Source organism: Chaetodon trifascialis, chromosome 20, assembly GCF_039877785.1.
Source record: "Chaetodon trifascialis isolate fChaTrf1 chromosome 20, fChaTrf1.hap1, whole genome shotgun sequence".
Lineage (NCBI taxonomy): Eukaryota > Metazoa > Chordata > Actinopteri > Chaetodontiformes > Chaetodontidae > Chaetodon > Chaetodon trifascialis.
The window spans coordinates 16850156-16873468 of NC_092075.1; the positions used below are offsets into that span (position 1 = coordinate 16850156).

A 23313-nucleotide genomic window follows, 5' to 3' on the forward strand; every position below is an offset into this window, starting at 1 on the left:
CCTAGCAAGACATTGTGCTTGTAATTTCCCCTTCCTCTTCTTTTTACACAACAGGTTGTTACATCATATGCTGTGCATTACTCTGTTGGCTTTTCAGGATGAAAGAGATGATCCAATTTCACAGCATACATAGGCACAGTCGTGAACTAAACCTCAGCTCTAGCTAGCTTACCCTATTTTCATACTTTTTAAAGTTTCTTTGCACCACTCTTTCTAAATTGCCATTTGGAAACGGCATCTCTGAATCATCGTCCCTTTGATGTTATGTCTTGATATGAGTGGCTTTTAATGTTTCACTTTCCTCATCCTCGTGACAGTCAAAGACACTGAAAGTGCCTGTGCGCAGTGATAAAAGTTCAGAGTGAGAAAATAATGGAAATTCCAAAGTCCTTTGCTGAAGGCTACCAGAGATGTTACTCTCAGGTCAATGAGGGAGGAAATTGGGAAAGCAAGGTCAGCATTGTCCGGTAGTGCATTCACGGAGATGAGCTAAGCAAGGATCAAATGCCACGACGTTTTAAAAGTAGAAAGTGAAATTCAGAAAGACAGAAAGACGATGAACAGACTGGAAGGAAAGCACTCTGGGGGAAAGAACCAGCAGTTCGGCAGATCGCTCCGGAGCCATAGGACACTCTTGAACTTGCAGCTGTTTTCCAAAGATGACAGAGCGATGCTAAAAAGCTGTCTGATGAATTGTCAAATGAGAGTACTTGAATGGTGTAGATGAGGATCGTGTCAGCATCTTGTAGAGGGAACTTGATGTACTCCTTCACGTCCAGTCCAAGGATGAACCCTGTCTTTTTTTTACATTTACTTTCTCTCTTTTCATCCTTTTTCTCTTCAGTCCAATATACAAGAAGTTGTCAAGTTCTTAAGAAACTCTTCAAGTAATGGTTGGTTAGAAATTAAAATGGGCCTTGGTAGGAAAAAAGTTTCCCACCCCTGCATTAACATGCATGTGTCCTTATCCAGATAATGTGTCCTGATGCACTTTGCATTTTAATAAAAGGTGTAAATGGGGTCAAGGAGTCCACAGCCGTGTTATGCTTCACAAGGCTGTACTTCAGTAAAGTGGAGCTAAATGCAAATATCGACGTGCTCATTTACTCACAATGACAATACTAAAATTCTGATGTAAGTCAGGTACTCATTTTTCCATGTTCACCATCTTGGTTTAGCATGTTAGCATGCTGATATTTGCAGCTGAAGAGGATGGGAGTTTTGCATTTGTTTTAGTAAAATACTTTGGTATGAACCAAAGAATTAGACAAATTGAAATTTTGAGTTGATGGTGGCACAAGAGAAAAAGTCAGGAGAACACCATGATCGTCACAGTTCCCTGAGTGAAACACAGGTGTGTGTAAGAAATGTTGAGACATTTCTAAAAATGCCAACCTCATGGTAACGCTAAAGGAAAAGTCAAGGCATTCGGTGGAAAATATCATAGCAATCCATCCAGTAGTACAATAATAATATGCTTGATTTTTGGAGAATTTTGCTGTTTTCTCTTGTTACTAGCATCAGACAAGAGCACGTGTGTTTGTGTGTGCACTTTGAAGGCATACCAACCCAACAGCGAACACTGGCCTGTTGTGAAGTTGTAGATACTTTTGAAGGACCTCTTTCAGTGCAACTGACAGAGAGAACTCCTCAGTATTTATCCTGTGGAGGTGCCAAGCCCTGTAGTGGACAAGGTTTGTGATTTAGGTCATTTTTTTTCAGAAGGTGTCTCACTGAGGCACCTCCAAATATACTCCAAATATAAGTCTCGAAATTGCCGGATGCCGGAAAGAATGCATGACAATAGTCTTGTTTTGCCACGGCTGCAAATGCTTGATGTCTGTTTACAAGCAGCACTCTATCCCCATTTATCAGCTTGTCACTGTTCGAGCTCACAGAACTCGAGTCGTGTGCTTAATCTCATGTTATTTAGTTATATAAACTGCCATCGCATTGAACCTGTTTATTCACGTCACCTTGATTTAACTGTGATGCTGAGTTGTGATGAAGTTCCACGAAAGTGTCAGAACAGATTTGTGCGTGTAAGAATGGATGGCAGTGTTGTCACTGTAGAGCACTTTAGTGTCCAAAAGAATAAGATGCCAGAATGCATCTCATTTAGCCAACCACAATTCAACATCTGCCTGACAAATAATGAGGTAGACGGCATCTCTTGCTATCAACTTAGACAGTTTTGATGTCAAAACAAATAGCATTACAGATATGACACCACATGACAGGTCTTATGTCATGTGTACAGTGCTGTCATTTAAACATCTAAGTGACCATGTCAAATTAGTTCAGAGCCACTTATCATGTCGCTGTATTTCAATTTTATGGCTTTGGGCTCATCAATTTTGTTTAGCATTAAGGGCATTATTTTGAGGTTGCTGACAGGTTCTTGACAGTTTCTAAATGATGTCTCACATCTTCAACCGCTTCATTCATTAAAAGCCTGGCTTTTGGCCAGATGTCGCTTCACTTGCCAGAGCGAGCACAGAAGCAGTCTGGCCTCTCTGCATGCATGACATACACTACCTCTAACAGTACTGATGAAGTTACTTGACTGCTCTCACATCAGTCAGATGGAGCCTTTACAGATGTAAGTGCTGTGATTAGTACTCTGGAGCACAGCAACAGCCAGAGTACTATTAGGTCATGGGGATTTCTTTGCAAGGCCATTAATGCTAGTCAATTATTCAATTAAACCATCCTGATAAATAGAAGGATTAGCTCCAATGTGCTGTCCGTCTTCACTTATTTTTATTTTCCTCTTGTACTCTGTCTCTCAAATATTACATTGATTTGTCCATCATGTTATATATAGAGTATGCACTACACCAGGTAAGACCAGGGACGGTGGATTAAATAGAAATAAACAGAGCGTGCAGTTTTTCATGGTGTGTTGTTGTTTTCCCAACAGCAAAGATCCACTACCAGCCAGCCCTGCCCAGCCAGAGAGTGTTCCTTACCCAGAACATGCCTGTGGGCCACATGATAAAGTTCATTATTACCTACCAGACGGTGAGTAACATTAGCTGAAACCCAAGTGAGCAGATGTTTACATGAACAATGTTATGATAGTATGGATGCAGAAACATTCATTACATGTTACATAATTTTATTCCCCATAGGGTTTAACTCAAAATAATGTTATAGTTGTCATAACTCTATATAAATATGATAATATATGAACTCTATCTCGATTAATGAAGCAGATCATTAAAATTGTCATTTGGTCACAAAGGGTTGTTATATGAAGGTATTTTATTTTTTTCACTCCATACAGTCGATGAAAACAAACATTTAATTAATCTGCGTGCTTGTGAGATATATTTTACAGTTGCAAAACAGAGGCCGAATTCATGAAAGCAATTTGTGAGTGCTGCTTATATGCAGATCACCAACGGTGGCAGTAACACGTTTCACAATTGATTGTTGCCTGCAAATTGCAGATAAATTTGTGAGTCCTACAGAGCTCTTGCACGCTTATGCATGAGGTGCAAGTATGCAGTTTGTTTTGATTAGTGATATTTAGTAAAATAAGCCAGAGATGAAATGTTGTCATGCATGTTGCAAATGGCAGCTTGCAGGTTGCAGATTTGATGAAATGGCCTCCTGCATTTGAAAAATCCACTGACAAGACGCCATCAAAACACCCTAATCAAGTCGTAGTTTTCAGCCACTCATGGCCCGAATTCATTTGAAGTCCTCTTTCCACTGTGCAGTGTTTTCTTTCAAGCAAAATGCGAGAACGCTTCCAAGCAGTGGCATCAGCAGAAGTGAGGGAAAATCATTTTCCAATATGTATTTATCTACCTATTTCATGAAATCGAAAAGCCTGTAGCAGACAGTAGTCAACTCATTTGGCACAAGTTCTTCATAGATGTAAATCCATTATACAAAACCTCTTCTAGCATATGAAATTTGATTTGTTTAATCTTTTCCATTTTGCACTTTACAACTTCACAATTAATTAACAAAATGCTTGTGCACCTTGTTAGTAGATTAAATTTGTCTGCTGTAATGAACACAAAATCATTAGTGCTCATGCAAACACTTATTGGATCTGTGCCTTGGTCTCTTGCCAAGATACATTTGGAGTCTGATAAGTACATGAAAATATTGGTCACTGATCTAGAGTTTGGTTTATTTGAGTATGGTCTGTGCAGAGTCACTTCGCAATCATATGCATGATTGGAGAGCTTACTTTTTCTCCGTGTGGACTTGCCCAAACTTGCAGGCTCACAGACTTTACAAGTGGGCACTTGTAACCTCTGGCAGGCCAGTCCAACAATTTATCAGTCTGGAGGAGTCTCAGGGGCACTTCACTGTGGACCTCAAGAGAATCTGCTCCAAGTGCAGACCTCACCAGTTTGAAAGATTACCCATCAATTTAGATACATATCAGAAACATATATGTTACATATGTTGAAACATATCTTTTTTTTTTTTTTTTTTTTTTTTGAAGTACAAGTAAATAGACAACCCATTCTCACTCCCTATTCATCAGGAACCCTTGGCTTTACTTTTTAAGGCAATGAAACGTCGGCCAGCTCACACATACTGTTGGATTGATATTCTGTGAAAAAAAGGCCTGTGTGTGCAGAGGTTGATATTTTATTTATTTATTTATTATTCATTTATTTTACAGATTAAAGGAACAGTCATTTTAGTGCCATTTTTCAATGTGCAGGGTAGTCCGTTCTGTTAACAGCCTATTCTCTCTCCCAACACGGGAAATGTCAAATAGAGAAAAGTCCACTAATGGAGGAAGTTCAGGTTAGGGTGGTTGGATGGGTCAAGCACATGACTTTCACCCAGGAGACTGGGGTTTGTAAGTTAATTTATAGAAGAAGAAGAAGAAGAAGAAGAAGAATCCCTTTTTATTTGTCACACACTGCTACACATGCTAACACGCGCCATGCATTGGTGAAGTTTGTCCTCCGCTTTTGACCCATCCTGGTCGCCCTTCCTCCGCGGCAGACCAGGAGCAGTGGGCTGCCATCCAACCGGTGCCCAGGGACCCCAGTTTTCTTTGTTGTCACCATTGGTCTGGTGGTGATCTTCTTGCATGTTTTTAGTGGGGTTTATTATGGAGGATACCCCAGGTGAACACGGGGAGAACATGCAAACTCCACACAGAAAGACCCCTTTCCTCGAGCAGCAGGCACCGAAGGCATGGTGGAGGACATGCCCCCGACACCCACAGTGCCCCAGGCAGGAATCGAACCCAGGACCTTCTAGCTGTGAGGCAACAGTGTTATCACCGTTCCACCGTGCCACCATTTTTGTAACATACATACAGTAACTAACTGACAGTGGCATGAAAAATGTTGCCACCCCTAGTCAAAATTTCTGTTACTGTCAATAGTTAAGTGAGTTGAAGAACTGATCTCCAAAAGGCATAAAGTCAAAGATGACACACATTTAACGTTTAAAGCAAGATTAATTATGTTGACTTGTACACTTTTAGAGTGAAAAAGGAAAGGAGCACCATACAGATGTTTGGATCTCAACTGGGACCTTAACTAGCTTGTTAGGCTATGGCTTGATCACAAGCATTGTTAGAAAATGACAAATGGTGCGAATTTCAAAGCTTTATAAGTGGAATGTGCCAAAATCCCCAAACAAGAACTGGAAGAATCTTAGGTGGCTAGCAAAAGTGTTTACAAGCTGTGCGGCTGTTTCACAACGTTAAACACATGTATAATTGTTGTCAGCAAGCTTTATTTTGAAAGTCTAACCAGATGTTGCTAACCAGACGTTATATATGTATTATTGTTTACTTGACCATTGAGCACTGCATGTTGAAAAATGACAAAGGTGTACTCATTGCCTTAGAAAGTGACGCCATGGAGCCCTGACTCGAATGCCTGTATGTGACAAGTTCTGTAAGGCACTGGTTTTATTAATGATAACTATATGACCATTTTGACTTTTTGACAAAGCAGGAGAAGCACAAGTCAAAGACATTGTGAACAATGGTTTAGTTCCATCAAATGTGTCATAAAGTCATGACATTGAGCCGGCAGCCAAACCTAAAAGTAAATAGAATTTATATGTCTTTAACGTTATCAATTACACCTGTGCATTTCCTGCTATGACAAGAGAGAATGACTGCTGTGAAAAAGATCTGTTGTGGTCTGAAGTCGCCTCTCCTTTCACATTTTAAAATCACTGTGATGGCAGGAACATGTCACAGCATTTATAACTGAGGTCGCCAAGGCCCCAGTCTGCAAGTCCTGCGGGGGAACATTTTGATTCAGCCTTCAACTGTGCATGTCTCGACGGGAGCCTCACCACTGCTGTTGCGTGGTTTTACTTTGAAAATGCATGTACACTGAGTGTTTTACTTCACTAGTGTGCATGTCACAAAGCTCTCTGATGACTTGGAGAGCCGCAAAACAATGTTGTCTTCCCTCCAATGCTCCTATCTCATCCTTCCTTTGAGTCTGATCTTTTCTATTCTTGACATCTAAACCCCCCATTTGATTTCTATATTTCATTTAAGCACATTTAATGGAATTTGGCCTCATCATTTTTGAGTTGTTGTAGGCTCTCTCATTTCTTTGTTGTGCAAGCACATTAAACGTGAACTCTTAAGGTGAGAAAAAGCAACCCAGTCTTCCTCTCAACTGAGATGAAGATGGTTAGGGCTTTCTGTTTGAATACATTGATTATTAGGATCTGATTTCAGCCGCTCCTTCCCACTGTGTACCTGACAAACTTTAGTCCTTGCTATCAGTTTTAACTGTCAGGAAAGCAGGTAAAGAAGCGCACGGTGGCCAAAAGCAATTTGTAAAAACCTTTTTGAGCAGAACAAAGTCCACTGATCTGCAGATCTCTCATCTAGGCCAGAATCCCCTGAGATATACTTCCAGGACCTGAGAAGAGCTGTTTCTGCATGAAAACACAGAAGTGTCACTGAGTGACTGAATGAAGCAGTAGATCAAATACCTGCACAGTGTCGTTAGAGACTACAGCTTCTACAGCAAACATTTGGTTGTGGTTATTGCCATATATTGAGCCAATAAGTAGAAGTGGATGTTGTGATGTAATTATGATGTGCTCATTGATACATTCTAAGATAATCATTGGGGAGACATCCTGAAACATCAAAAATCATATTTCCCAAAGTTGTGTTTCTAAAAGAAATGAGGTCATTTTTCCCAACCTTGTTTGCATGCAATAGCTTTGATACTAAGATGCATCCAAGGCTAAGCACTCACTATATGTCAAGACTGCTGAGTAAGCCATTCCAGACGAGTCAGAATCTGCATGTTGGCAGAGTGACATCGCTCCTCTCCCTTGTTTATAATGCCTTGGGAATCTAATGGTCAAACAAACCAAATTTATTGTGACGTGAGATGCCCTCGAACAAAACAACCTGCAGTGGTCATCTAGTGCTCCAAGATCTAAGATTCCGGAAGATTTATTTTCCAAACACTGTGGTGATAGAACTTCGACCATGTAAAATTCATCATGTAAATCCTTTAAAATTATACATTCATGTTCAGAAGCCCCTCATCTTTTTAGCTGAGGTTAAAGCAAGCAGCATTGTTGCATTGATTGAAAACAGTTTGAGAGGGAAGTTGAGAGGGAAGTGCATACAAAGAGCTCCCTTTACCACCAGCAATCCCCACTGAGGGGAGAAGCGTGTGTTTCATACTGGACGCTGCCATCTTACTCCCTGGTCAGAAACATTTCAGAGGAGATTGGTTAAAAATCAACCTCTTGGAAACCCATGACCAGGGGAAATGAGACGCGTTGATAGCAGAAGGCAGCAGACGTATCTATACTAGAAGATGTAAGAAAAAGAAGTGAACACTGAGCTGACTGAGCAGTTCACTGGAGCACTCCTAAGGATTTTGCCTTTTCAGCATAAATACTTAAGTCTGCATTCCAGCCTTGGATTATCTTCTCCACAATTGGAGGCAATTATAGAAGCACCACCTTGTCCCTGTCAGGATCCAAGAGGCAGCATCAGACAGGGCATTGCTTCTCTATCTTCACATACCTGTGACAACTCTTCCCAATACTGGGAAATTAGTTAGGGCAACACCCACCACGGCTGCACTGCATCATCTCCACATTATATGGAGTTGATTTGAAGTCTGGATGTGGATGGTGTGTTGGCAACGCATCCAGTCCCAACAGTGGACTGAGTGGATTATTGTTGGGTGACAGGTCAGGTGGCAGGTAGCAGCAAATGTCCTGCTTTGAGATCCAAAGATCCATGTATGCCTACCTGAAGAAGGTCCAGCAATGTCACAGTCATGACTCGGGAGGCAGCCTTGACGAGGGCAGGATCCTCACTGACGCTGTGTGTTTTCAGAACCACAACCTTGTTCAGCATGCCGTGCACTGTTTACTCACTGGCCATTGCCAGGAACTGCCTCATCTCCTCAATGTCTCCTGAAGTTTCGAGTTGGATAAAGGTATGCTGTCATACTTCACGCTTGTTGATCACTCAAATTAGCCTCACTGATAGTGCGCTTTGGCAGGACCGCTGTGATGTCCTGAGCAGAAAATGGATGGGACTGACCCTGAAGAGACTATTTTAAAGAAACAGCTTTTTGTTGGTGTGTCGCCAAAGCCAAGAGTCCTAAATGTCGTTTGATTTAGAGTGCTTATGCTTCTTCAAATATATATGTATATATATTATTGTACTGTAAAATTATAATGCAAGAATGCAAGGATGTTGTGCCTTCATTACTCTTAAAGCAATACTTGGGAGAGTGCATGCACGGTGCAATGTAAATGAGGTTTTCTTTTTTCACTCCATTTGGATATAGTAAGTTCAGTCGTCCTTTCGCAGGCTCAGCAAAAAATTCTCAAATTAATAACTAGGCAATATAAGGCGAGACAACTGAAATATTGAATTCATTTTTTCAATGATCATTTATCAGATCAAGTCAGTGTTTATTCAGGGTAAAAAAACAAACAAACAGAAAAACGGAGTACATCTGCAGGGATGGATGCTCGAAAACTCATTGAAATGCATCCTGATGTAGGCGTACATATGAGTGCATCTGCAAATGTAAATGCATTCCAACATGCACATACAAATAGTTTGCGCAAGTGATTCAAAGATCGCTGATATATTTATCCCAATACTGTAACATCTCAGTAAGTCACAAAAATGAATGTAAGCATAAATAAGAGATATCAAAGCAAAGTGTCATTTTATGCACTCTCAAAACAGTCTGTGCTGCCCAAAAGCCTTGTTTGCAGGTACATCAGAGCCACTTATTATTACATGAGGCCGCAAAGTTGCCAGCAGGCTACGCATAGCGTGTGCGAGAGACCTAAACACTTATTATTTTATGAGACATTTGATTTCCATTTGTAGGTCTCATGCTGTCTTCGGAAGTACCTTAGAATAGATATTGAAATGATAAAATCTGTGACGTTAGTTTGGACAGGGTTGTGCTTTTTGTTAGTACTGTGCATTTTGAACATGGTGATTTAGCACCACAAAGATAAACTCCCCTGTATATTTAGTGAATGATACCTATTTCTCACAAACAACAAACTTAACTTTCATAAAATGAAAGGTTGGTTGGTTTCTGGTTTTTCTTCAGATGGGAGTCCAAGTTTAAATATTGCCCTTGATTCTTATATTCAGCCACTGTAATAGCAATAATACGAAGGAACAAATCAACCGCACACTTTCAATTTGCAAAGTAATCATTCAGAACGAGCACACACTTTCAAGTACAGGCGGTGTGTCGTCGCTATTCAGTTTTTGAGGTTTAGAACAAGCATGCAAGTAAAAGGCAAGGCAGCAGGATTACCAGTTTAGCAAGCATCAAATTACATTTGTATTATCATTGCTTTTCTGATGCATTGACAAGTGTCAGCACCGGGAAATAGGACAACGGCACTGGTGTATGGCAGAAACCAATAGTACATGTGATTTGACACGTATTTGCAGCCCTTGTTCTGAAACTTCGTAAATGGGATGTCTTTGTAAAGGATTTATCTTTTTTTTTTGGGGGGGGGGGGGGGGGTTCTGCATCATACTTAAACTCATACTTATAATATACAGTGTCCAGACAGCTGTACACACTTTCATATTTTGTTACCACAAATGACAACCTTGATGAGGATTTATTTACTTTCAGGAGCAGTTCAGTCTGATCACACAGAGGTCCAGACTGAAAGACATGGCCCTCGATATGACTTGTCCACAAGTGATTCTTGTGTTAAACGGCTCTAATTGTTGATATATGATGAAGCTGTGAACTGTCTCTGTTTCCCCACAGGCTTTTTGGAAGGAGAAGGGCTTCTCTGGGGAAATAGTGGCAGGATCCTCCGGAGACTGTCCATTCTGTGTTACCTTTGATGCCACAAGCCCTAATGGCAATGCGGCTTTGGTGGGCTTCATTGCCGGCCAGCTGGCTTCTCAGTGGAGCTCCAAGGAGGTAATGAGTTATCAGACATACAGTGCATTTTTTTAATTGTGAGTCATTATGATATCACAGAAATTCCTAATGTATATCCATGGTAAGTGAGTAGAGAAATGGATGCATATTTTTTCTATCATCAGGATGACACGTTAATTATGTTTGAGTTGACAGTGGCTATCAACTGTGGTTTGCAAGATAGGCTCAGATTGTGGCTGGGCATGAAATATTACAGACCTTAAATGTATGATCAGTTTATGTGTACAAATTCAAATGTAGGAGTATGTTAAATTGTGCCTGAAAGCTGCCTTATTTTCCTATCTATCCTGAAACTAAAGCTGGATATATGACAGTTTTTAGTATCACATGGTGCCATTTTTCATGCATGTTTAGCCTTTTAAAGGCTGGTAAATATTTCGTGTGGAGACAAAGGCAACATAGTGTGCATTATCAAAATGATGTTATTGTGTCAAACAAAATGCTCAGGGGCAACATTATGAAACTTGCATGAGAGATTGTGCACCACCTGAGCTCTGAAACAGCACAGCGTTATTCTATAAACCGAGGAGAACAGTGGGGTGGTCCAGCCAGCTCTCAATATTTGTTACCCTGTTAAATATGGAACAAGAACGGTGTAAAGCAGTGGCTCTCAGTTTGTTTTGTTTTTTTTCTGGTATACCCTCGCTTCAGAATCTGGAAAAATTTCACATTCTCCCGACCCCACAGTGTTATCAATCATTAACAATGACAGGAGATGGATCCAAGTTGAATTTCAGTGAAATACATGCATGATAGCATCAGCAGACTCTTATTTGTTTATTTTCCCTATATAAATCATTCATTTATTTTGTTTTAAATATATATAATTAAACATAGTGGCAGGTGTTATCAAATGGAGAAGGTTTATTTTCATGTAAGGAGCCACTTAATCATGAATGGTTATCCACTCACTAAGCAAGTACTCCCGTAAGCAATGACCTTAAAATACCTTTTCATACAGCATAAGCATCACATCAAGTGTTGATGAGTTATTTTCTGCAACAGAGGTGGTATTAGATCCATGCAAGCTTCATATACCTTTATGCCCATGTTGGCAATTGATAAGGCTGCCTGTGACTGAGTGTTGCCATTGACAGCTGCAATCCTCTTGCTCTACCATACACTCCTTTCGCACACTCAGCCAGCGTCCTCTCCTCTTTCTTTTCCACACTTTCCCTCTGTGTTGACATTTTCATTTAGTGCTTTCCCTTTACCTGAAAAAAATAAATAAACCCAGCCTTGTCCTAGTGTTGTTTTGGCATTTTGGTCGTTAGCCTGACTTGCGACGAAGCTCGAGCAGAGCCGTCTCCCTGCTGTTCCACACTGCACGGCGTGCTGAATAATTAACCCCCACTTGCTACTTCACTGCTAAACAGAGGAAAATAGTGTTGGTGTGTGAGAGGCAACTGGACAACAAGGTCACAATTACACACTGTTTGTGCTAAACATTATGTTCAGACTTTTTTTTTTATTTTTCTCACATTTAGCTTTTATACAGCGTAATTGTTTGGACTCGCTTGATTGATTGCTTTGGTTTGCACATGTGGAGTCGTCCATTAAAAGCCATTTTTTGCTATGTGATGTCATTAAATTTTCAGCTGACACTATTAGCAGTCCTGCAGCAAATTAACAGCGATGTGTTTTTTTCTTCTTAAAGAAATTGCTCATCGAAAGCAATTTGGCACCATGCTTCAATTCACTCTTTGTTCTTCTGTTAGGAGTGTATTAAGAGACTATGAGTTCCCGCTCCAAATTATTGCACAAGGGTATGCTCAGAGCAAAGGTAAAGTGACATGCAGATGAGGAATCTTAGACAATTTTGCAACAGCTGTCAGCATGTTTTATGGTGATCTGTCCTTTTGGTCCTCAGGCCTCAGTTGCTCTGTACATAACTCATCGTGTGAACTAATACAACCAGGAGCAAGTGCTGACCACGGCTGAGTTATTCAAATTGACTGCTTCTTCCTGTGTCCAGCCTGCATTTGTTTCTAGAATATGCTTTCATATTTCAGCAGCCTGCCGTAATAGTTCTGAGTGATAAGCACGTGTGACTTAAGAACCGTGTTGGCACCGACATTTCCTGCTGTTTTCAGAGCGGAGAGAGAAGAGAAGCTGTGCTTTCCAGTCTGGTCAAATACCTCGGTCCTGAGGCCGCGTCTTTCATCCACTATGAAGAGAAAGTGAGTAGTTCAGTGGCAGATGTCTGATGTAATAAAACAATAACGTTTTGGTTTGAGGCAGAATTTTGTTGTGCCAAAATTCATAGTCAAATTTTTAACCCTGAATTCCAGAGGGGAAAGCTACTTTGTGTAGAAAAAGCTTGCAAACTGAAACCAAAGTGATTTATTTAAGGACTTATAATGTTGTGTAATGCTTAAAAAAAGCAAAAGTTACTTGATAGTAGTTTTAGTCTTACAAGTCTAATATTATAACATGTAACAACATTACAGACAGTGGGCCAAGCATGGGTGTAGCAAAGACCTGTGATAATCAAAGTTTTATTACCTATAATTTTGTATTCAAGCAGTTAAATTGTTCATCCACATCCATCAGATGTGCTAATGTGCACCACAGTTGTTTATACCACAGTCCATATCCAAAGATATACACAAACATATAGACTATGTCACAAGCTTCATTTTGAAAGTCTAACAGGACGTTACATTCTTCTTGTCGCTAATGACAGAAAGAGGAGATGTTGTTTTCATGCCATAGCAAGGCAAAATGTAGCATGTGATACTGACACGGTGGACCGGCAGGTGCACTGCACACTTTGGCGTGATGCCGGGTTGCAGCAATAGATATCCTGCTTGCTTAAATCATGTGCCACTCATACAGAATAGCGACTTAGCTACATTACTTGATGTACAGCATGCAATGGTAGAGTGTGAAAGAGCACAGCTGTTATGCAAAAAATGTTATACTAGCCACTCAACTGCTTTTTCTTCACCTCACTGTTGAACGGCAAGTTGGAAAGTTGCCCCGAGGAAACTTGAGGCAGGGACATTAAGGAAGACGTCATGATGGTACTCAGTAGAGACTCGATGGGAACATGCAATTATACAACACAATGACAACAACTCAGAACTGAGTGAAGGGAAAAACACATATTTGGCCTAGTTTTACATTAGCCCAATTGGTATTGAGTTTCTTGGTATTTTATACTAATTATTTTTTATTTATTTATTGTTATTTATCTAAATAGGAAACATACTTTTGAGACCAGCCACCAGGACAACCCAGTTCCACACTTTTCTGTTGTATATACTGAACTTCTCTCCACACGACAAGCTGAAGAGTTTAATTCCACTGATCTGTATCTCCATGTTAGAAGAAAGGTATTGAGAAGGTAATGTTAGCGATGTAACATTTACTGTTAGGTTATAAGAAAATTAGTAAAATCAAGTCATGTGTTGCAGATTCCTCAATGCAATACTGATATACCATGTGATAATATTACTGACTGTGGGTATCTTTCCATGTGAAATAACAGTGAACCATAAGCATTATCAAACTATATTCACACAAGCTGTCATGTTTATCGTGTCTGCTTCAATAATTAAGGTCAGTTTTGGTGAATATGCATTTGGTTTGTTTAATGGTTCAAAGGTTTTCAAAGTTTAAATGAAGAGTAACTGCTAATAGCTAATCTAACATAATAGACAGGGAGACCATGGGGAGTACCATCAAGTGCCATTTTGCTGGAACAAAGCTGTGCTTTTGCACTGTGCAATGAAATACTACAATTATAATGTCATTTAACTTTTCCACTTTACAGGATTGGGCAAAGGAAGACTACAGCGGGGGCTGCCCTGTTAATGTCATGGCACCAGGTCTGCTGACATATTACCACCCTAGCCTGAGGAAGCCCTGTGGCAGGTAATCACCCCACTGATGACAAATCCACCACAGCATCACACCTTTTCTCCTCCCAACAGTCACCTTTCCTCTGTGTTCTCATCAGAACAAATGGTTTGGTAGCAGATAGTAAACTGGCATGGCAGTTTCAAAATCTTTGATCTAAATCTTTTCAAGAGCTAAATTTGGAGTGTATAGTAAATGGCATCGTTTTACACTAGATGACACTATGAGAGATACTGACTGTGGTTGCTGGATGCTCATGCTATTTTTAAACCACAGAATCAACAGCAGGTATTACTCACTAGCTCCCAGTGCCTACAGATCATTGACATGAGTCGTAGGAGTGACTATGTCGTCACTGATACATATTAGTCCAGTTCTAAAGAAATGGCGAGATGTCGTCAGTAGGGATGTTCTCGTAGGAAAACGTCCTCTAATCCATTTCTAATGGCCTGTTCGGAGATGCACAAAGCTGAGCAAATGAGGGGGAGATGTGGGGAGTGGGATCCAGGTAATGTATTTCCATAATGACATTAAGTCCGTGGGGAGCAGAGGGAGCTCATTACATAACATAACTCAAACAGAAGCATGGGGCTGTAGCCCTTATTCACATTCCTGGGCCATATAGGAAATGGATCCTCAAGGGCACGGTATGACCTTGACACAAATCCAGCACATGTAATGAAGATGTGGCCGTGCTCGGTTGACTAAAATGCTTTCACCATACTGTATCCAACAGCACGGTGGATTCCGGTAGTGTCTGCTGGATTAAGGGATTTTATTTGGGCCTGAATCTCGATGCTGACCACAGTGTGGTTTTTATAATTAGAGTAATTATCCTAGGTGGATGCTATGGCTGAGTGGTCAGTATGTGAGATTTTTACTGAGAGGTCGTCCCTACTTAAGTTTAGGTGTGACGAGAGAGGAACGAGAAGAGAAGGCGTAAGAAGGAAGAAAAAGCTGCCAAGAACTATGAATAAATTGAAGTCAGTACATCGTTACCAGCTCCAGAATCAGAATCAGAATTCCTTTATTGATCCCAGAGGGGAAATTGTTTAAGAATGAATCCAGAATGAATTCAGAATAAACACTGCACTGACAAGAGTTCTTTAGTAGGATGCTGCACTTTTTCAAAACAAACAACAAAAAAAAGGTTTGTGCTGCTCTTCACATTGTTTGGATTATTACTACCAACAGAGAAAGATTAGTTCATTCAACCCATGACACACAGAGTCAAACAGAATACATTTAAAGTCCTGCAAAGCTGTCTGGACTTTATGTGTTGTATAATATCAGATGTTTATACTTTTACTACTTTAGGGGTTGGTGCTGAGAGTGATGATTAGGTGCCATAACTAGAGATATGAAATCTAACTGTGTGTTTACATCAGAGCTCTAAAGGTGTAGCAGTTTCATCTCTTTGAGTCGACAAGGCCAAGTTCGTATCCATTCAGCCAGTTCAGGATTATCCTGTCGGTAATGGAAAAGTAAGCAAGAAGCAAGTGCTTCTGGTGCCAACAGACAAATAGTTCGAAGAACAAGACCCATAATGTAAGAGCATTCCAAAGTATACAAAGAATAGGCTGTGAACAAGCATCAGAGAGTGTCACCGTTATATCTCTCTGAGGGTGCTGGAGACAGGACTGTGCAAAAATCTCAGTTCAAACATCTGGTAGATCAGTGCAGAAACGGCATGTGATCAAACACAGAGCTGCTTTGTGTTGCAAAAAACATCATTGCAGTCTGTTAAGTCATCATTAGGAACGATAGACGCACCTTTTGTTTTTTTTTGACATTGATTGCAGATGCACTTCATTATTGTATGTTAAAAAGAATTAAAGGGAGAGGGTGTTAAGTGGAATTGAATTTCGGACCCAAAAGACACAGACAGGGGAGAGCTTGCAATGGCTCAATGTGGTTTTATTGAAAAGATGATGAGAAGAGGATTTGGAGAGCTGATCCACAGTTTACGGTGCAGCGGGACAAACGGAGAGAGCTGGGCGGTCGGCCGGAAGACAGACTGGCAGGACACAGGCCAGGGAAGGCAGAGATCACAGAAGGATGGGAACCTGAGGCAAACACAACATTACACAGAATTCAGGAAAACGGGGTAGGAGCTGGAGGAGGGGATGGGTGCAGGTGTGCAGGCTGAGTGGCAGCAGGAAAGGACAGAGAGCCACGCCTAGACCGACTGACACACACACACACACACACACGCAAATAAAGAACAAACAGCAAACACAAGGGAGGGTACAAGAACAAGTAACACTTATTTATTCCAGAGAATGCAATAGTCACCATGATCAAATGCTTGAGAGAGATCAATGATGGAATAGACAGAAAGCTTTGTTCTTCCTAGAGTCTGTATTAGTGCTTAATGTGACAATGTGGACCAATTTCTCTCTTAATCCACTTTGTTCATTTGCTGTTATAGTATCTGACTCAGCCCACTGGGAAATGTGATTAAACTGAACACAGCAGAACAGTTTGTACACAGCAGAGGTCAAAATGATATCACAGTCGCTCAGAGGGATTCTTTTATCTTTATTCCCAAATTTAGAGATGGGTTTAATCCCACACTTGTGCACTTCTGGAATTATCCATGTGGGAGTCTTCAAATGATGGGCCACCCTGTTCACATGAGAAAACATAGCATTGCACTGATTTTGACGGAGCTCTACAGCTGTGGGTGATCAGTTTCGCTGAACTCTTATCCCTCTAATCATCTACTTAAACAAGACACCGATAATCAAGTTTCATCAAGACCTCAAGGCAGTGTTTTTAATCTGACTAGCTCTCACTCTTCTCGTCATACTGCTGCTGCTCATTATACTGTTTACTGCCACCTGCTATGGGTGCCGCTGTAATGGTTGTGCGGTTGTGATTGATTTGTCCCCACCCCATTCATGCGTGTTTCATTTTTATTACCATACTTGGTGAATGTATTGCTTTCATTATCATTTGTATATAGTATATCTCAGTGATCTTTGGATTTGACACCCACTGAGTCACCGTTGCATAAATCCATTGCAGAGCAGCCTCAAACCACAGTGTGTAACCGTAGGCTGAAGTAAATGGTCCTGTTTTTGAGGCGTCAAGCCACTTTAAACTGGCAAACTCATGTTTTAGAACATTAAAATGTTGTCTTTATCATTTAGAGGAGACCAGTCGGGCTCCGGGACCTCTCAGCGGATAGGCAGGTTGTGTGCACGGCCACCTCCAAGCGTGCTGACATGATGCCAAATGCCTTTCAGTTTGAGGGCTCAAGGTCTTGGATATTCTGCTGATGAAGTCTCCAATGACATCTTTTATTAGGCTAAACTGAACGATCAGAAAGCTTCTAAACATTTCTCACTGCAGCTTTGGCACACATTGATGCTCTTGTTTAATCGTGACTACATTGTTTCCATTGTCATTCAATTTCGTCTTCGCACCCTCGCTGAATAGTAACGTCACCTGGAATTTCATTGTTGTATCCTGCTTTACAACATCAGAAAAGTGTCTGTATGAATTCCAGAGCAAACTTGTCTGCTGTGGAAGCCTCTAAGGCTGCTGTTCAGATAACTGATGAATTAATCATCAGGGATACAGGCCAGATTAACAGGGCTAAGGGGAAGACCTGTTTGGTGGACAAGGCTGAGGGCTGGTATACCAGTGGAGCCTTGAAACAAGGATAATGGGCTAGTGAATACATGAATAGTTAGCCTTATACATCCAAATACATTTACACTATTCTTTGAAGGATGAATTAGTGGAATGTCTTAGAAGTCTTACTCTAAGACAGGTATTATGTGTTATAGTAGGTTGCAAGGTCACACAGTGGAGCCAACATACCCAGGTCCCAAATGTCAACGCTGTGTTGAGTGAAAAGCGAGCTGCTTTCAAGAGGCAGGTAACAAAAGGCACATACATACATACATACATACATTATGTTTCAAATCTGTAATAGAAAACAAACAGTCAAATAAATGCAGCATGCAGAATCACAAGCATTCAGAGACTACAGATCAGTCTCTCATTTTTTTTTTTTTGTTTGTTTGTTTTTTTGTTTTTTGTTGGTACCTAAATATAATTGATTGATAATTGGTATTATATAGGTAGTAAATAACAGACCTCAAGAAATTGCTACTTTCTGTAGAGCACTTCAACCTCCTGGAAGAGGGCCTCTCTTCTGTCTGTAGAGGCTGTGAGTGAGTCCTCCAACTCACCTCGAAGGAAAACTGAAGAACATAACACGCAATCAAAGGGTCCATCCACTCCATTGAACATGCCATCATACTTAATATCTATCAGTGGCTGCAGGCCAGCCAGCTGTGGAGCAGAAGTTAATCTCTCAAATATTGCCTCAGTTCACACCTCTGTGTCTCTGTCTGCAGCAGGTAGGGTCGGCCATGGAAGGCTAACATTTAGCTCAAGATCAACCTGTCAGTCTGTATCCCAGAATAATGGCCTTTACTTTCTTGCTGAACCAACAGTGCAGGAAGAGCATTAGTCATGGTTTGTGCAAGGAGGGTAACAGGAACACATGGTATAGGACCTGAATGCAGACGATTGAGGCAGATCTTAAGTAATTCAATGATTTATTGCACAAAATGGAGGCACAAAGGTTCATGGGATGATGAGGCAGACAAGGGTCAAAACCAGAGAAGGCATCCAAACAAATCTGACAAGAACCAGGCAAGAATCAAAAGTCCATTAAGCAGAAAAGGTCCAGAACCGGGTCTCAGGCACAACAGATGACCAGGATACAGAGATTAGAGAGCAACACATGAAGCACATGGAAGAATAACATCACACTCTGGCAAGGAAGTGGCCTGGTATATGCTACGAAAAGGCTGACAGGGTGATGTGTTGCAGGTGGGGAGATGGTTGGGTCAGTTAGGTGGTGAGGACAGTAGGGATGGACAGCCGGAGGATGGCAGATCTGGAGAGAAGAGCCAAACAATTAAACAAAATGTTCTTGAAATTGCAATATGGCCAAATGCAGCATCTAAATCACAGGAGCTGCTTTTTTGCTAAAGATATAAATGAACCATTGTGGTGCTACAGAGATGTCCCGGCCTACAAATTATATGCTCCAGATGTAAGGGAACATGCATTTTTAGATTTTCTCCCCTCACTCTTGCTTCTACGGCCAGTGGACTGGGGCTTTGAGAAAGTAGCTAAGCCGCTGCTAAGGTGCCTCCATGTGGGGGTGGGTTGTGGTATGTTTTCACAATGCCGCTGGTAAAAAGAGACCATAATGTGTCATCTTCAGTTCTGCAGCCATTGTCTTCAACCTCTTGGGGGGCTGGCAGCTGGCAGCAGCCCCTGCCACATTTTATCTCTTAAGCGTTGACTCCAATGCTTGTTTTCCCTTTTTTTCTTTCGCTGCGCTGCACGGTTACACAATCCAACCCACAATACTGCCATGTTGTCAATGACAAAGCCCTGCAGTCTGCATACTCTAGTTGATGTTTAAGTATGACAGCAGTATGTTCAGCTCCTCATTATGCGGACTGATGTTGACAAAATAGCTGTGGTGATAAGTGATTAGTTAATCAAAAGAACATTAATTGCCACCTATTTTGATAACTGATCATCAAATTGTTTCAGGTATTTTCAAGCAAAAATGTCAAACATTTGTTGGTTCCAGCTTCCTAAATGTGAGGTTTTGCTGCTTTTCTTTATTAATTGATTAATAGTGAAAATAATCAGCAGATCAGATCAGAATCATTAGTTGCAGCCCTTTAAGGTTTATAAGATGCCCTTGACATGGAGAAGAAAAAAGGATGAGGAACGGTGATCAGGCCCTACGTGGCTGAACAGACTTAACCTAATTTGTTGAGTATGTTTCAGTGCACAGTGACGTGGAGTGTCTAAGCCAACAGACTTGCTAAAGGGCAAAAGAGGAACTCTCAACACCTTCACGTGTATACTCTGTAAGACTGATCGTGCAAATGAGTGCTCATGGCTTAAGACACTACATAAATGCACAAAAAGGGTTGTGATTACTCCAGCAGAGAATAAAATGAATGCCTTTTCAAACAGCAACATGAAGCTTAAGGTTTTGTACTTGACTCACCGATTGTCTTGAATTACAGGATCCATTGGGCGGGCACAGAGACAGCCACCCAGTGGTGTGGGTACATGAGTGGTGCAGTACAAGCTGGTCAGAGAGCAGCTCTGGAAGTGCTGGCTGAACTCACCCCCACAGTACTGACCCAGGAGGAGCTGGAAGCAGTGCAGCTCAGTGAAACCGATCAGGGTCCTGCCAAACAAACACAATCATCCGACCTCACATACCTGTCTACAAGCAAGGCTATGGTCATAGCAGCACTGGCAGTCAGCGCCGCGCTCTTGCTGGGGCAGCATCAAAATGCATTGCCGAAGGTCAAAACGTACCTGATGAATGCATTTTCAACAATCACGCATATGTTCGTGCTGTAAGAGAAACTTGTGAAACGTGTACATTTCACCTGAGGAAAATTGCTCCCTCATATCTGATATTCTTTTCTTTTCTTGTTTTGCCTCCAGCCACAAACTTCATCTTTCATGGTAACGTTAGGATGTTAAACCCAATTAGATTAATTCTTATTCTGTTGTATCACATCAAATGATCTTATAGTAAATTGTGGCATTACTTAATAATTTTTTTTTTCAAAATGATTTAGAATGTGCAGCTTTACAAATTTGTAGCATAACATGTATTTCATTATGAAATGTTGATTAATGACAATTCAATTTGGTTTTAATGGTTTAAACTCCAATTGCATTTTTGCTCGTGAGCTTGAATGATGTTATCATTAGCTCATCACGAATCAAAAGAAAATTATTTTCTGTAGCAATACCAACAGAAATCCATTGGAGACATTTGCAGTCTGCAGCATGTCATCTCATTTGCCTTTGTAACATTTCAAATTGTGACTATAAAATTTAGGTTGTGCTTGTAAGCTTCGGGCTTCAGAGCGATCATGTTGTGTTTAAACCAGTTTGCAGTGAGAAAATGGAGCTTTCATACTGCATGCCTTGCTTTGTTTCCCAGAGAGCCATAAAACCTGCTTGAGAGGCTTGGAGCTGCGCCACACACGCATTCCACCAAACCTCCAGCAGACATTCGAATGAGCGTGAGATGGATCAAACAGTCACACAATGATAACATCCCAGAGAAAGTGATTTAATCACTATCACTTGATTGCACAGTTGATTGAAAGGATTTTTGTCAGTCCCCATGTCTGTCCTAGAGAGCATCCCAAACTCCCCCTGATCACTGGATGGTTGTGTGTCACTGTGACTCTATTGGCACCATGGCTTACTATTTGTTTTTGTTATCACTTGCATGCATTGAATGAACTGCCTGGTGTCCGTGGTTTCATTTAAGCCTGTCTGGCCTGAATCAAGACCAACAGCTCAACATCTTCAATCAAGTTTTATGCACCCTTTGGTGTTGATTTGGTCATTTTGTGTTCAAACAGGAGCAATGGCTCTCATGCGACTGAGTTTCTGAACAAATTTAATGTAAAATAGGTACTTCCTTTTTTTCTGACTTGGCCCCACTGAGAGGAAGGATAAAGCGGATGGGTGCGCTATTTCAGGGACTTCACTGTGCTGCTCAGAGGTTCCTTCTTATGCTACATATCTCCAGCTTCAGGCATGCATGCGGTAATGTACCATCTGGGGGACTGGCAGCCTGCCTTGTTAGTTGCTGTTTTGTTGTCGTTCAATGCAGTCCAGTTCTTGGGTTCACTGGTGAATGTGTGCATCTGAATGTGTGATCATTGGGAAAGGATGAGCATTTATTAAAACAACTCTTCTAAACTGTTGTGTGAATTAAAACATCACATAAACATCAAGAAAACCTACATTGGTAAAGGCTGAACAATGCAAGGGCAATGATTTCACCTTGATGAAGGCTGAATGCTACATATTTTTGATAATTCCACTACAAAAAGAAATGCATCAGAATACGGCAGCCAGCATGCTGTCGTAAGAGGTGAAGTCATATCATAATGCAGAATAATTGTGTTTTCTAATGACTCTGGACTTTTTTTCAGCCCCTCAAAGTTTGCAAGCACAAAATATCATACATAAATAAAAAACAGAAAATAGAGATCAGCATCTTTGGCTATCAAGCTCCAATGCACAGTGGGCGGTGTGTTTGTGTGAATTCTGTGCCTATTTTTTACATATCCAATAAAAGATTTCTTGTAAAGGCTCTATGTTGCTGTAATTACTGTAGCCTCTGTAAACACCTGTTGTAGCACTTGCCTTAGTGTTTGCCTTTGGGCAACAGCACCAACTTTAAAAATTCATACACTGCAGTGCAGTGTAATCAATATGCGACCAAAAACTACTCTCAGAACTAAAATTGCAGCCTGTTTGCTTAAGAGCATGCACTTACCATCATACTATATGATATGCTGACTTCTATGAAGTCATACAGCCACTGATAACAAGAGTGCCATTATAATTCAGTTCAACAACCCTAGAATAAATACTGCCATGGTGAGGCTCATAATGTTCATTTACTTAGAATTATGTCAGCAAGGGGTTGATTCAACTTTGGCAAATTGTGTTCAGACTGCATTCTGTTGCATTGTTATGCAAATTCTATCAAGTACCTTTCAGTTGGCAGGGGTTTACTTATGGCTTGTGCTCCTCATTGCCAACGCTGCTTTCTTGTATGAAACATACATCATGATTTTTGAGCCTGTTTTGAAAACCTAATGAGTCATTTGCGCAGCTGCTTCTGCAGCTGTGATTAAGTTACTTCAAAGTTTAAGGCCTATTTATTTTGGAATTATGTTCACAATACATGATTCTGCTGCACCAATTTGCGTCTTATGCCAACGTTCTACAGTGTTTTAATTTAGTGAAGTAAACCATAACAATCGTGGAAATTAATGTGGAACGGGGGGTGCTGATGGGCACATGGGGCCGACCTTCACACGGGTATTCGTGTACCATCTGAGACCAATAATGAAAAGAGCACTCCACTGATTTAGCATTGTAGCACTGTCAG

General features: G+C 40.9%; 1 protein-coding gene across 1 annotated transcript in view; it reads left to right on the top strand.

Moving 5' to 3' along the window:
• Positions 1-23313, top strand: part of LOC139349010 (probable flavin-containing monoamine oxidase A) — a 37318-nt gene that overhangs the window by 12208 nt on the left and 1797 nt on the right. The window contains exons 8-12 of the mRNA XM_070989453.1: positions 2924-3024; positions 10272-10430; positions 12545-12631; positions 14230-14330; positions 20396-20684. Of these exons, the coding sequence (XP_070845554.1) occupies positions 2924-3024; positions 10272-10430; positions 12545-12631; positions 14230-14330; positions 20396-20684 (737 nt within the window). The remainder of the gene's footprint in view (positions 1-2923; positions 3025-10271; positions 10431-12544; positions 12632-14229; positions 14331-20395; positions 20685-23313) is intronic.